Source organism: Ochotona curzoniae, unplaced genomic scaffold, assembly GCF_017591425.1.
Source record: "Ochotona curzoniae isolate NIBS_2020 unplaced genomic scaffold, NIBS_Ocur_1.0 scaffold_4701, whole genome shotgun sequence".
In the NCBI taxonomy this organism is placed as follows: domain Eukaryota; kingdom Metazoa; phylum Chordata; class Mammalia; order Lagomorpha; family Ochotonidae; genus Ochotona; species Ochotona curzoniae.
The window spans coordinates 18,336,599-18,351,570 of NW_024467122.1; the positions used below are offsets into that span (position 1 = coordinate 18,336,599).

Below are 14,972 nucleotides of genomic sequence, written 5' to 3' on the forward strand. Positions count from 1 at the left end.
AAAATCATGTGATCTGCATATCTGAAATAAAATAAGAAGGAAAACTAGATCTCAGGAAAGTTGGTTTATGCTTCATAGCTGTAAAGCTTAGAAGTTACTTATTACTGAAGAAACACTTTTTTCAGTATTACGATTTATAAAATGTGTACATATAGCATATTAAAAGTAATAATTATTCTTGTGGGTTATATAAATACCACTTGGGTCAAAATAAAGTTTTATGCTATTTGAAAATGCCATTGTACCAAGAAGGATGTATAATCCATATGGCTGTGTGATTCTTTTAAGTATTTGAATATGGGTTTTATGTAGTTTTATAAGTTAATTTGTAAGCTGGTTCTTGATATCAGACACCATGTACTAGAAAAAAACTTTAAATTTCAGTTAAGAAAACTAATAACATGATTTCACTCTTTCCCTAGGGTGACATTACTTCCATTCCAGAACTTGCTGACTACATTAAAGTTTTCAAGTAAGTGCACATGTTGGGAGGGAGCTCCCATTTTAGTGGCCAGTCTGTAAAAGGATTTTCCACATAAACACGAAATTACCATGGCAGAAAATAACCATCTTTACCAAACTGAAGTCACAGGGCTCGGGCAGGTGTTTGGCCCAGTAGGTTCAAGTTGCTCCTTGGGCAGCTCCCGTCCCGTGTGAGAATGCCTGCCTCCCAGCCCTAGTCCTGTGCTGTCTCAGCATCTCACTGTTGTACATCCTCGGAGGCAGCAGGTGCTGGCTCGGGGACTGGAGTCCTTGACCCATGACGGGGACCCAGAGTGCATTTCTGGTTCCTGGCTTCGGTGTGGCGCAGCCTTGCCTGTTGAGGGAAGCTAGGGAGGGAACAAGCAGACAAAAGACCTCTGTCTTTCAAGTAAGATGGATATTTACAAAAACCATTGTACTCACTGTTATCTTAGAAACATTGTTCATTAAAAAAAGTGGAAAAGGTTGAAGTGTAGATTGTAGCTGCCGCAGCCTCAGAGCGCAGGGCCGGCCAGGCCGGGCAGTCTGTGAACAGCACACCGCGATGTGTCCTTGTTTACAGCTCCAGTCTGTCGGCTTCTGTTAAGTTTTTCATGAAACATTTTATTTATGGTTCATTTTTATCTTTTTTTAACTACTAGTCCTTCTATATTCCACAAAATGAATCAATAAAATCGGGCATCATGGTAGAGAAGGGGACAAGGAAAGATAATGTGAAATAGGCTTTTTTCCTCCGTGTAAGGTAGCAGCTATTATGAAGTGACCATTTAGCTAACGCCCTTGGACTAGCACAGAGGTTACGTTTCTGAGGTAAGGACAAGTCTGCAGATGCCACATCTACCCTCCTGTCCGCTTCTGCCTTCACATGCCCTCCGCTCCCTGTCACTCCTGGGCTGCTGTGACACACGGAGCAGCAGGCGGATGTCCTCGTCGGAAACCCCTCACCTGCAGTCAGGGCAACAGCACAGGTGTTCCAGACGTAATCCACAGACACATCTGGAAAGGACTCTGAGGAATTCTGGGACTTAGAATCTTGCATTTACTGGTGTGTTACCTTTGTCTGCGTATCCCTCCCGTGTGGTAAGATTAAGGAGAGATGAACTAGCTACCACTTAGAAAGACTGAAATGGAATGGAGGCTCTCCTGTGCGGCTCATGACACGGGGCTTCCCTGAGTGCATGGAGAAGGGGCAGGCATGTGCAGTGCCAGCAACATTGACACAGACTGGCAGGATCTGACTTAATCGCATGCAGGCTTGCCTCAGAGTTGCAACATTGTGAAATTTGACATTGAGAAAAATATTTCACAGTGGTTTTTCTCTTAATTCTGATTTATACATAGGCCAAAAAAACTGACTTTGAAAGGTTACAAGCAATACTGGTGCACCTTCAAAGATACGTCTATTTCTTGCTATAAGAGCAGAGAAGAGTCCAGCGGCACACCTGCTCATCAGATGAACCTCCGAGGTAAGGACAGCTTTGAGGGACCCGTGGACTGTCTGCTGGCCTAACAGTAACGTCCCTTGCTGCGGGATGGTGCCAGTGTGTCAAGCATCCTGCTGAGGTGCTTTTTGAATGTTGTGTTCCTTGGTCTTTTCATAGTTTGAAGTATTCAGATCCACATGGTTATTTTGTTGCGATCTTTGTGTGTAGGGCTGGCTTGAAGTGTGAGAATCTGCTTCCCTTGGTTGTCCAGGAAATTGATGGGATTCTTTTTCTGCTGTTGAAACTCGGGACACTGGCTGCTGTCGCTCCCGTTTGTCCAATCCTGTCTCCCTGTCAGGGACTGTTAGAAGCATCTTGAGACTTTTTCGGTTCTTCCCTCTCTTGCTGGTATCATGCTGCCTTTCCTCACCTTCACTGAAGCAGGCTGGTCCCTCCCAGGGCCTAGAGCCTCTGGCTCTCCTCGTGGCATCCGCTGGCGAGGCTGACGCCCTTGGGGTTTAGACACACTCTGTCCCATCCACAGTGTCTGTTCCTATGTGCGTTCTTTGCTCTGCCCGCAGCATGGCTTGGGACGGCCTCACTCCTGTGGGTCTCCTCTTCCCAGGGCTGCTGTTGGAGGGCACAGCTGTCGGCTTTGACTTTATTCAGGCCTGTGGGGCTAGAGCGTTAGCTCCTGTGGGGGTGGCTTCTGTGGGTTCTTCCCAGTGCGTTTCCCTCTGTCCTCTGGCAGCTCCCGCTTCCCGCGGCAGGGCAGTTGCTGTCAGGTCTGGTTCTGCTCCCCTCGGCGCTGTTATCACTGCGGTCACCAGGATTGCAGTTAGGAAGTGGTGACTCCTAAGAACCACTCTGCTGTGGCGCCCACAGCGCTCCTGTGTGCCCGTCACTTGGTACACTTGCACAGGTTGTAGCAGATTGGCTGCTCTGGTCCATTCCGCACACTTCAGTTCTGTCTTCCTTACAGTAAAGGCTAACAGTAAAGTCCATTTTCCAGGTTTCCTTCTGATGAGATTCCAATAGCAGTCAGATGCACTTGTATGAAACCTGAACTATGAGCCGAGTTGGGGAGTTGGAGGGAGAATGTAGAGGAATGAGGTGGGTTCGTTCCTGTGATTATTCCTGGCGTCCTAGTTCCTTTGTCCCCTCTGTGGATTTTGTAGGTAGCTAGCTACTAGGGCACTTGGAAAGTTTGTGTAAAATGGAGTGAAGAGATAAGTTTACTTTGGTGTAAAGCAGGTTGGGAAGTCCATGTGTGTAATACGCAGAACAATCATTAGTAACATTCACACTAGTACAAAAGCATCAAAGAAAATGTTCTGCAAGTCATTCTGTGAGAATGACTCCTCCAAGACAACACTGGTACTTTGGCTGGTCTGAGGTTTGAATTTTGTTGAGTCCATTGTCCACTAGACACTTCAACCAAGTGCCCAAATGTGTGCCATACTACATGAATTCGGCCTCGGGGTCGTGTGAGCCGCTGCTTTGTACTTGGACACCTCTTCAAAACCACAAAACCTCATTCTGGGTAGAGCGGGTTCCCGTTTCCTTATGCCGGAGTTCTGTAATTTGCCCGACACTCTCAATTAGGCTCACTGTCTTCCTTTGCCTGGCCACGAGTTTCACTTCTGGGTCTTGACCATTATTTGTTACTCTGAGAGTCTGCTGGAGCTTCCTTCTTGTGTCCCTTTTGAGCTGCCCACGAGCTCCTCAGAGGACCCACTCTTGACTGAGACCCTGTCCAAGGTCTCCCAGCCCTGTGCTGGCTCTGCCTGTTACGTTGTTGGTTTCTCCACTGTAACTAAAAAGCCAAGTCCTGGGGAGGGAGCAATGGTGTAGTAAGCTGTCTGCTTTCTCATCATCTCCCAGGCCTCTCGCAGTGCACCAGTGCCACGGTGCTAAGAATCCCGTGTGGATTCCACTCTGCTGCTGAGCAAACCCTGTGATTCTGGAAAGCTGGCCTTCCCCTAGAAGTGAATGGTAAACTCTAAGGCCCCATGCAGACTGAAAATGCAAAGTGCTCAAAATCCATTTAGCTGACTATAATAAATTAATATGAATCCTGCGTCGCAAACCATGCTAGGTCCCAGTTGACAGTGCTCTCCCTCCCCTGTGAAACTGAGAGCATGCAGGGGTGAAGTTCTGAGGGCGGAGGGTTTTTTTCACCTGCACTGAGGCGAGCGAAACTGCTTAGAGCACCGTGATGTGCAAGTTCAGATCCAAGGGAAATTGAGATATGCAGAAGGAAGGAAGGAGACAGTGAGAGGGCTTGCCCTCCGCTGGGGCCCGGGCTGTGTGGACAGACCCTGGGAGGGGGCATGGAGACCCCGGGAGGGCCAGTGAAGGCGACTCCCACTAACACAATGGGAAGGTAAGTTAGTGAGCCGGGAACAGTGAAAACCACTGAGAGATTGTGAACACAAGAGTGATGGGGTCCACGATTGTCCTGCTGTGATATACAGAGGAGTTCTTCTGGAGATAACGGTGATCGTGACAATGGCAGTGAAATGGAGAAGTGTAAAGAGGGGAAATTCAGTCAGTAGGGCTTTCAGTCCACGGGCTCGGTGCTGGAGTTGGAGGAGCCCCGGGAGGGAGACATGCTGCCGCCTGGTGCAGTTGGCTCGAGAATGCCAAACTGAGATCGGAATGCTGAAGAGCCAGACGATGAGCTGAAGTTTGAGCCATGTTTGGTTTGAGGCACCTGAGGGAGAAGTGTCTGGAGAAGATCTGGGCTGTTGGAGCAGGAGAGACCCATGCTGCAGGTACTGGTCAGTCGGCAGTTCGCACGAGTGGTGAGGCAGCCGCTGGAAGGCCTGTGTCAGGAGCAGGACGCGCACAGCGCTCAGGGCCGACGGGCTGGGAGAGGAATCCAGAGCGCACAGCCCTGGGTAGGTGATGGAGTGAGGGTGCATGGGTGCTCAGGGAAGGCTGTATCGGGGGGCTGGCATGCACAGTAGGCTAACACACCACTGGTGATGCTGGCATTGTGCATCGCAGTGCAGGTCCTGGCTGCTCTGCTTCCTGTCCAGCTTCCTGCTCATCTGTCTGGTAAGGCAGCAAAAACTGACCTAAGAACTAGGACCTGGGCTTCACGGTGGAGACGCACATGGAGTCCCTGGCATCTGGCTTTGGGCTGGCCTGGACCATTTGGAGGGTGAACCAGCAGAGGGAGAATCCCCCACCTCACCCCATACACACGCCCTTAGGCTGTCCTTCGAATAATCTTTTTTAGAATTGTTGTTTCAAAAAGAGCAGAGTGGCCTCTGTCCGTGCCATCTGAAAGGACAGTTGCGCCTCTGTGGTTTGTGGCACGTGAGGGGAGGCTGTGACCGTGCTCAGAGCAGGTCCGGTGGGGCTGGCTGCGTTGACATCATGCTGCTCGCAGGCTCTGAGGTCCGTGGGCGCTGGCGAGTCAAGCCCAGCCTGTAGAGCTAGCGGTGCCCAGCTCCTCTCAACGGGTGGAGGAGGGAGGTGGTACAGATGGTGCCCAGGCAGGACCAGAGCCTGAACTTCAGGAAGGCGAGCGAGCATTATGCTTTCCTGGGCCTCTTGAGTGAAGCAGAGCCTGTAAAGGCTGCTCTGAAGGACAAGGAAATGTCTGACAGATTACAGTGGTTGTGATAAAATCTGGGGTGACTGATGTGCGGATAGCAGTCTACAGTGGGAGCTTCACGAAGCAGCACGCAGAGGGAGGAGGGGGAGGGGCTGCTCCAGGAGAGAAGACGGCCGTGCTGCAAGAGGAGCGGGCACAGCGGACAATGAGAAAGGACGGACACGGCCCTGGGAGTGGTGACGTGGGACCAGTGAGGCACTGCGGCCTCGGTGAGGGCAAAGGGCCCAAGTAGACCCAGCCATTGAAATGAACACACTCGGGAGCAGAGGCACGTTCGGCTGACTATTCCTAAAGCGCTAAAACCATGGCTTATTGATTGGGGACTTGACTACAACGAGCAGATGACAAACACACATTAATGGCGACACCGAGGGGGAGGGGTGGCACGTGTGATGCTGGGCACTCAGTTGCTCTATAGACTCGAGGACCACATTGCTGCCAGCCTCCGTCACCTTGGCACAGGCCTGTGGAGTACCACGATTTCTTCAAGAACCTGGCACGTGTGTTCAGTGCCAGCACTGAGGCAGCACCCCTGAGTGCCCCAGGAGAGCCATGTGCCAAGCCTGCTGCCCAGGCCTGCCTGCTCGCTCCCGCGGGATCAGTTGGTCTCTGTAAGCACATTTTTGTTCTTAGTGCTTCTCTTGTATAAATGATGCACTTTGAAGATGCTAATGTGTGACAGAATTGATGTTTGTTTTCTGGTTGATTTTAAACAGAAAATGAAAGAGGTTGCAGCCTCTGGCTTTTCTGTTTTGTTTTGTTTTTTTCATTTCGCAGTTAACTCCCAGCGGGCTCTGCGATGGACAGCCAGGCCCGTGACTGCTCCTGGCTCTGGGGTCCCTTTGGCACGATGCACCTTCATACTTGGTGCGTTTGTTGGTGCTCGGAGCCGACGCCATCCTTGCCGGCTTCTCTGTTCCCAGACGGGCGGTCTTTGCTCCAGCTGAGAATGGCCCTGGTTTTGGTTGTTGGGTTTGTGTCTGGTGCACGTTGTAACAAGAGGCACAGTGTGTTACGTAGCTGCAGTTTTCTGGAAAAGATATTTTAGGAATTTTCTCACATGAATTTTTCCTTCAAGATCATTCAAAAAACAAACAAAAATACCACCTCCAGTAGCTTGCAGTTGCTTTCTGAGTATGGAAGCCAAAGTTTAATATTTAGAAGCAAACGGAAACAGGTTTTGAGATGAACTGTTACAAGGGAGAAGAGGGCTCTGCAGTAGGCAGCGGTGTAAAGTTGGAGATTGAGAATGCGGTGCTGCTGAGAAGCCTCTCGGGTAGGCGGCTCCTGCCCACATCCTCCCTGTCCAAGGCCTTCAGTGGAGAGGGCTTTCATCTCCTGATGGACCCGAGCTGAAGCTGACTTCTGCCAGGGGACAGTATTCTAGGCAGTCTGAGAAAAAACTGAAATAGACAGTGGTTGAAAATGTGTGAGGAAGGATTGGATTGCCTTCGTGAGGGGCCAGCTCAGGGTCAGTTTGAGTTTCTGCTGACACCTGTCTGCTCAGGGCTTGTTTTTGTTTATATTTAAGTTAGTTTCTTGCCGCCCACCGGCCCTCTGAGCAGTCTTGAGTATTAGGAAGTAGAAGCTGTGGGTGGTTGCGCCAGTTAAGGTCTGGCAGGGTGGCTGTGATGCAGAGAAGGCGAGCTGGAGGCGCTGTGTGGTCAGTGGATCCGTGCTGCCTTGCAAAGCGGGGAGGTGAAGACCTGCTGTGCCGGGGAGCTGGCGGGTGGAGGTGCTGCAGAAGAGCTTGCCAAGGATGGGCATTTGACAGAGCCCTACCAGACAGCACATCCCGTGTCGGGGTGCCTGGCTACCAGTCCTGATTTCAGCTTCCTGTTCATGGGTGCCCCAAGAGACAGTGCAGGGAAGAGGACTCAGGCCGTGGGCTCCCTGTCCTCTGGGCGGGCGGGATGGGTTTGCCCCGCCCCGCTGTTGGGAGGCAGTTGGGAAGTGGGCCAGCAGATGGAGGATCTTGCTCTCTGCCTTTCATGTGTATGAAGTTTGACTGTTTAAGAGAGGAGGAGAGACAGATCTTCCATCCGATGATTCACTCCCCAAATGGCCGCAACGCCTGAAGCTGAGCCAATCCGAAGTCAGGATCCAGGACCTTCTTCTGGGTCTCCCATGCAGTTGCAGCATCCCAAGGCACTGGACCGACCTTCATTGCTTTCCCAGGCCACCTGCAGGGAGCTGGATGGGAAGCAGTGCTGCCAGGATTAGAACCAGCACATGTATGGGATCCCGGTGTGTGTAGGGGGAGGACTTTAGGTGCTAGGCTACTGTGCCGGGCCCAGTGTTTGACTTTTTTAATTCAAAAAGATTTAGGATGGTCAGGATTAGGGTTAGGATTAGGGTTAGGAGGGTCTGTTAGCAGTCGGTAGATGGAAATTACAGAACTGAGTAACTGGGTTGCCATGGCGGCAGGTAGCTGGGCTGGCACAGGATGAGTGTTAGCTCAGGTGGCGCCCGGCCAGTGCCTTTGTACCCACACTGGCTCCTGCGTCACCACTCACTGATTTCTCAGGAGTTTGCAGAGGCCTGGTTGGTGCAGAATTACTCTGGACCGTCTTGAAGCATTAATGATACATTTGCCGAGAATTTGCTTGTTCTGGCACCTCTGTTTTTAACTTCTGCAGGTTAAATGGCCTCACAACTTCCTTAACATTCCTGAAACTTACAGAAGTGGGACTATTTATATGTAAAAAGACTGCCGAGGGGGCAGCAGCCCTCAAAAGTCAAGATGGGAGTAGCTTCTGGGGGGCAGGCTGCCTGCCAGAGTGGGAGAAATGACCACGCGGGGTTTTTCCTGCACCCCGGGGTGCTTTAGCGGGTCACTCAGAACTGGGCCGCTTGCTTGAGGCTGCAGCAGCCACACCTGGGGGTGGTGAGGTGTGCACACAGCGCTGGTGACCCTGAAGACCCGCACACGGGAAGGCCAGAGCTCAGCGCAGCTGTCTGAAGAACCTTGGGCAGCTCTGGCAGCGCCTGCCTGTCCCTGAAGGCGCAGTGGCAGTGCTGTGGCCCTGTGCCACAGGTCCTGGGGGCTGGCCGGAGGTGGTGAGCTCTGTGGTCCCTCCCTGACCTGAGTGTGGGGCCTGCAGCAGGGGTCCGCTTGCGTGACCCGTACAGGACTGGACAGGCTGACCCTCACGCAGCCAACGAGGGGCCTTGTGTTAGCCGGGGATGGCTGAAATCTAAGCGCCTGAATTTGTTTTCTGATGTTTATTTTCATTACAGGATGTGAAGTTACCCCAGATGTAAACATTTCAGGCCAAAAATTTAACATTAAACTCCTGATTCCCGTAGCAGAAGGCATGAATGAAATCTGGCTTCGCTGTGACAATGTAAGTTTCCCAACTAAAATCAGTCTTGATGTTCTCTGCTGGAAAGAGCCCCGCGTGGTGCACACAGCAGACGTGCAGCGCGGGCTCTCCTCCTGTAGGAAAAGCAGTACGCACACTGGATGGCGGCGTGCAGGCTGGCCTCCAAGGGCAAGACCATGGCCGACAGCTCCTACAACCTGGAAGTGCAGAATATCCTCTCCTTCCTGAAGATGCAGCATTTAAACCCCGACCCTCAGCTGATCCCAGAGCAGATCACGACGGACATCAACCCCGAGTGCCTCGTGTCCCCTCGCTACCTGAAGAAGTACAAGAACAAGCAGGTAACCTGTCAGTGTCACGTGATGGCATGATGGTGACCTGATTAGGACAGATAATGAGTGGAGTCTATTTTCAAATGTTTATCACTCTAAAAGGACAGATAAGCGTGCTTATGGTACAACATAAGGAAATTAACTCCTTTACCCACCCTGTTCAGAATTGCTTTCCTGGAAATTAACGCCCTGGAAGGACTGCTGCTCAGGAAAGTGGTTTGGTAGCACAGCGGACCAGTTCCTCACAGAAGGTTCTCAGGGCAGGCTGGCATGCCGTCGGCCCAGCTGCATGCCAGAAAAACAGCCTTCGGCTCGGGGTGGGGCGGGTGCAAGGATGACCTTCAAATGCTTGTTTTTCCTCTAGTTATGTTTTTAATTGGGGAATCCATTAGTCATTCAAACATTACTCCGGAATACTAATTTTGAAATGAGTGTTTACCTGTTGGTCTGAGGTTACGCAGCTAGATGTCCTGGGACATTCTGCCCGCGGGGCTGTCACCGCAGCCTGGGTCCCTGCGGAGACGCTCGGGCCGCGGAGGGCAGGAAGGAATGGAGGAAGTGCTGCCCAGGACGTGTGGAATGTGGACTCCAAGTTAAAAAGGGAAAGTGAAGCAAACACTGTTTCCTTTGCACTATTTCATTTAGCAAGTACTTATAAAGAAACTTGTTTTTCAAGTGAATTCATTGGCCTTCAAAGGCAGGGAATAATTTCATATCCTAATGACAAAGCATTTCACTGTGAGAGGTCAGGAAAGAAGGAGGTCAGAGTGGAGTTGGGAGGCCTGCCAGGTGCTGGTTTTGTTGCCAGTAATCTGTATTGCACATTAGTCGTCCCAGCCCTGAGTTCAGTGCATTGTCCACTGGAAATTCCCTTCAAGTTAAGCAGGTGGTTTCACTGGCCTATGGCTGGCTGGCGGGCAGGCGGTACGTGTGTGGTCCATGGTTAAGGGGCCTTATGCAGGTTGGCATCTTACCAACTGCACATTCTTCTTCAATTTTGGGCTTACCAACTGTTCCCAGAAGGCTGGACTGTGTGACTGCACTGGCCCGAGCCAGGGCTGCGCTGCGGGCACAGGAGCCCGCTTTCCCTCTTGGAGAAAGTCACCAAGGTGGCTCTGGCACACCAATGTGTTCATGAATTTGCCATGTTGTTGTTAAATTAATAGGAGTCTGATTATTTGACTTGAAAAGGGTCGTTTATTGGCATTAATCCTGACAACTAGACTACCACGTTTGCAGCCACTGCTCCTGTGTAGTATACGGCATCTCTGTATTTTCCTTTCCAGGAAAAAGGATGCAAAAAGCAGATGGTAACGGAGGGCTTTGTGTTGGTGTGAACAGAGGGCACTGCGCTGACGTATGCCTGTGACTTGTTTCTCGGAGGCAGTGCATGGATCATGGTTTCGGACTAAATCTGAAAAGATTTTCAAGTCTTTTGAAAATTTTTATTTGCTACTACAATAATTAGCTTTATCCTAACCAGTAAGAACTTGGTACCCTGGGGGAGGAAGAAAGCATTTGCTTTTCGTATTTTTCTCCCTATCAATTTCTGCCATTAATTTTAGTAACACTTAACATTCTGAAAACCATGGAGTGTCCTTCAGGATTCTACAGGGAAAGTACTAGCTGCTTCCTCCTTTTCATTCTTGCATTTACTTTGCTTGGTTTCCATCTAAAAGTAATTTTTTGCATGATGTTTGGCTGAAATTTTGATTTGCAGGTTACCGCAACTTTTTCTTTGCTTCATTGCCATTTTTTTCTGATTGCCTTTTTTTTTTCTTTCCGCTTCCTTTTTCTTTCCTCGCATTGCCATCTACAGCCAGGCTATGTAAGACACTTGGTAAGTTTTCTATATTTGCCAAAAGAGAAAGAAAGGAAGAAAAAATGTTAAAAATCACAGCATCTACATAAAGTAAATAATTGATCACTTTTGAAGTCTGCAGAGTATTGTGCTTTTACATACATTCCAGCTGTAACAGCCGTAGACGCTGACTGACTGTGCTGTTGCTTAGTTTAAGCTCCTGCGTAGGCACTTTAGAACACCTAGCCCTGGGGTACACTCCAGTGGGGCAGTTCTGTGTGACTAACAGTGCTGTAGTTTCTGACATTTTGTATTCCTTTAGTAAAATGTCCAAGCACAGCTTAAGAAATCTGACACATACTACCAAGAGGCTACCTGAGTGTGAAAAAATAGAAATCTGTGTGTAACTTGCACAGAACACACGGTGTGTATACTTTGTGAAGACCTCTCTCAGCTGTGGTCAAGATACAATCCTAATTCCATTTCTTACCAATCATGATTTCTGTTCATAGTAAATAGTTTAGTTTATCAGTGTTTTCATAATCAAATTCTTTTGTGGTAAAATCAAGATTAAAACCATTATTTAATTACCCTTCAGATAACAGCAAGAATCTTGGAGGCCCACCAGAACGTGGCTCAGATGAGTCTCATTGAAGCCAAGATGAGATTCATCCAGGCCTGGCAGTCACTGCCTGAGTTTGGCATCACACATTTCATTGCAAGGTCAGTGGGCACATGTTTACTGTCACTTAAAAGTATGTGTTTTATAGTATTCAAGTTCATGAATTTTAGGCTAGTCCAAACAGGCTTATAACTCAAACATGCCATAGGTTAACAACTGAGGTGCAGAACAGTTTTAGGAGGGGTGTGCAGAGAAATCTTCAATACCTTAGTGAGGAGTAACTAATCTTTGAGTCCTACCAAGTAAGGTATGTGGGAGTCCAAGCTGATTGTTTCCTGTCTGTTCTAAGCTTTCCTTATTGGTCTCTATCTGATCTAATTTTTTTGGGGGGGGGGGTGCTCTGGAGTGACCCTAATGGTCATTGCAAGAGAGGATGGGGAGCTAAAGTTGGAACTAAGTAAGGACCAGAGAAAGCAGAATAGTATCCTATAACTATGTTAAGATGTATAGCAGCCGGTTGTGTATAAACTAAAAGTCAAGTAGTCACAGGATGTGGTTAAGAACTTGCATTTTCTAACATATTGGTCACCCAGTACCTTGTCAGTTAACTCCATGATGTAAATTGTTGAAGTTGTGTAGTGGCTTTTCATTGGAGGGGATGATATTCCGCCAGCTCTACTTTCAGACCAGGGATGGTCTCCCAATGAAACTGTTGAATTTATCTGGACAATAAGATGCCGGACTCTCTGCAGGGTCCATGCCCGCAATGAAGGGATCAGGACTGGATATGAACTGTACCACTGTAACAATATGGAGGAATTAATAGGGGGAATCCCAGAGCCTATGAAATAAAAAAAATTAAGGGAAACAGGAAAGCATGATCAAATACAAAATATCAATAATATGAAAGTGGGGAAAAAACTATCTAGAAACCACACCCCATGTTTTTAAGCGTTTGTTATAATCCATCCTCCAGGTTCCAAGGGGGCAAAAAGGAAGAACTTATTGGCATTGCGTACAACAGACTCATTAGGATGGATGCCAGCACAGGGGACGCCATTAAAACATGGCGGTTCAGCAACATGAAACAGTGGAATGTAAACTGGGAAATCAAAATGGTAAGGTCTCTGCTTAGTTTCCTCTTAACTACTGGGGTTTCTCAATTTCTAAGAACATCGTGACTTGCTTGGCATATTTACCTTGGTGTGCGTCCCTCCTGTGACGGATGAATAGCTTCCACTTAGATAGTAGTGACCAGTGTCAGATGTCCCCTGCGTGCTTGCCACGTTCGTGGATGTTTCCATGTGCCGTGCTCCTCTTAAGGTGCGTGGATCACAGCGAAACGTCCAGTCCATGCCCCGGCACGGCTGAGGTCCAGTCTGCTCAGACTCACGGCCCAGCCCTGTGATGCCTGGCGCATCTTACCAATATAAAGCCTGTTGCCTGTAGGCTGTGTAAGTCATGTGGTTTAGCCCTGTCATTTACTGGAATCCTGATTCTAACAGTGAGGCATCTGACATGATACGGAACAGTTAAAGCCCATACACAGCAGTAGACTGCGTCCCAGGAGACATTTCAGTCATTCACTCACCAGAGCCCACGTGGGGAAACTCCATGCGTTCTGAAAAGGAAGACTAGGACTTGGACAAGGGCTTGAAGGCCTGCTTGCTGCAGTGTGTGGCGAGCGCGGTGCCGTGCGCACCCGGCCGTGCGCAGCGTCCAGGGCCTCGGGCCTCACTTTGTCCTCGTTCCAGGTCACCGTCGAGTTCGCAGATGAAGTGCGATTGTCCTTCATTTGCACCGAGGTCGACTGTAAAGTTGTTCACGAATTCATCGGTGGCTACATCTTCCTGTCAACACGTGCGAAAGACCAAAATGAGAGTTTAGATGAAGAAATGTTCTACAAACTCACCAGCGGTTGGGTGTGAAAGAAGTGTGATCAAACACTGCAGCCATTACAATATTTAACGTTAAAAAGCTGTTGTCTGTTATATGCTGCTTAATAAAGTAAGCTTGAAATTTATCATTTTATCATGAACTTTTTGCCTTACTAGACTGGTTCATATGTGCACTAACAAGCACGACTATTAATCTGTTACGTTGATACCGCATGTGGACTGAGGCGTGTGGCATGCGTCCCCAGGGGCCACACGGGAAACTGAATTAGTGGGCAAGTCAGGAACAAATGGTCACTGATTTACACTAGCTGAACTAAGATAAAGCCATTACTTTAAAGTTCTCCAGGGCATAACCTATATGAAGTCTATTTATCATGTTTAATGCATGTGTTTTAATGTATGTTTAATTTGATGTCATGTTTTAATATATCCTACTTCCTGATAGCCATGGACCCCTCACCCCACCCCCTAAAGTAGAAATCAAGCCGGCAAAAGATGCCTGATACTTTATAGTATCATTGTTTGACCTTGAAGGAAAATGCTGTTTTGTCTTTTATGCTTGGTTTGTTTCGTCCTTGAGTAAGCATGTGTGTATATTGTCTTGTTTTTATTTTACACCATACTGTATTATGACACTTTTAGTATTCACCAGCATATCACTGTCTGCATAAAATATGCAACTTTTGCATTATAATATGAAGGTCTATGAAGTATGCATTTTTTGTGTAACTAATGTACAAACACAAATTTTATAAAATTGTACAGTTTTTTTAAAACTACTCAAAATTAGCAAGTGGCTTAAACGTAGCATCTTTGCATTAATTAAATGCCTTTCAAAGATATGGTTAATATGCAGTTTTAGTATCTGCTAAGTTAAGAATGACTTCATGATGGTCATGATTTGCCACAGTGTCCTTAACTCTACGCCTGGCCTGGCTCTGCTCTGGTCTGCTGCGCTGTTACAACCTGCATTGGTGCTAGTCAGGAAACTGAGCTCACACAGCCCAGGGGGGCCGGGAGGGGAGGAGTACCAGTATTGTCCAATAATCCATGGTTGAAAGACTGTATAAATGCATTTTATTTTAAATAAAAGCAAAATTGTTTATTTAAAACTCCGTTTGTACTTCTTTTTACAAACCAGGTGTGAGCGCAGCAGAGCCGCCTCACCTCCGGGCGCGTTAGCATCGGGAGGCCCTGGTTCCCGGGTCACTCACCCTTGAGACTCACCCTTCAGCCTGAAACTCAGAACCAGGCTGACTGGCATTGACTTTGCTTACCAGACCCTCGTCTTCCTGTTGTCACTGCTGTCTGCATCACCCACATGCAGCTTTAAAAGCAAGGCTCTGACTACAATCTCTTTTGCTTTTCTTTATACTCAACAAGCCACATACAGCAAGCCTGGCTCAAGAAGGGGTGTCTTCCCATCAGTCACCTGCTAGAAGCCTGCATTACACTTGC

At 48.5% G+C, this 14,972-nt stretch overlaps 1 protein-coding gene across 2 annotated transcripts in view; it reads left to right on the forward strand.

The window, feature by feature from the left end:
- The window catches only part of FERMT2 (FERM domain containing kindlin 2), an 88,925-nt gene extending 74,307 nt beyond the window's left edge, over nt 1–14,618 (forward strand). For both annotated transcript variants that reach the window (XM_040969679.1, XM_040969678.1), the window contains 7 exons: nt 423–472; nt 1,825–1,949; nt 8,776–8,882; nt 8,981–9,202; nt 11,593–11,717; nt 12,593–12,734; nt 13,371–14,618. In XM_040969679.1, the coding sequence (XP_040825613.1) occupies nt 423–472; nt 1,825–1,949; nt 8,776–8,882; nt 8,981–9,202; nt 11,593–11,717; nt 12,593–12,734; nt 13,371–13,544 (945 nt within the window). In that variant the 3' untranslated portion in view covers nt 13,545–14,618. The remainder of the gene's footprint in view (nt 1–422; nt 473–1,824; nt 1,950–8,775; nt 8,883–8,980; nt 9,203–11,592; nt 11,718–12,592; nt 12,735–13,370) is intronic.
- Nucleotides 14,619–14,972: the final 354 nt, after the last annotated feature.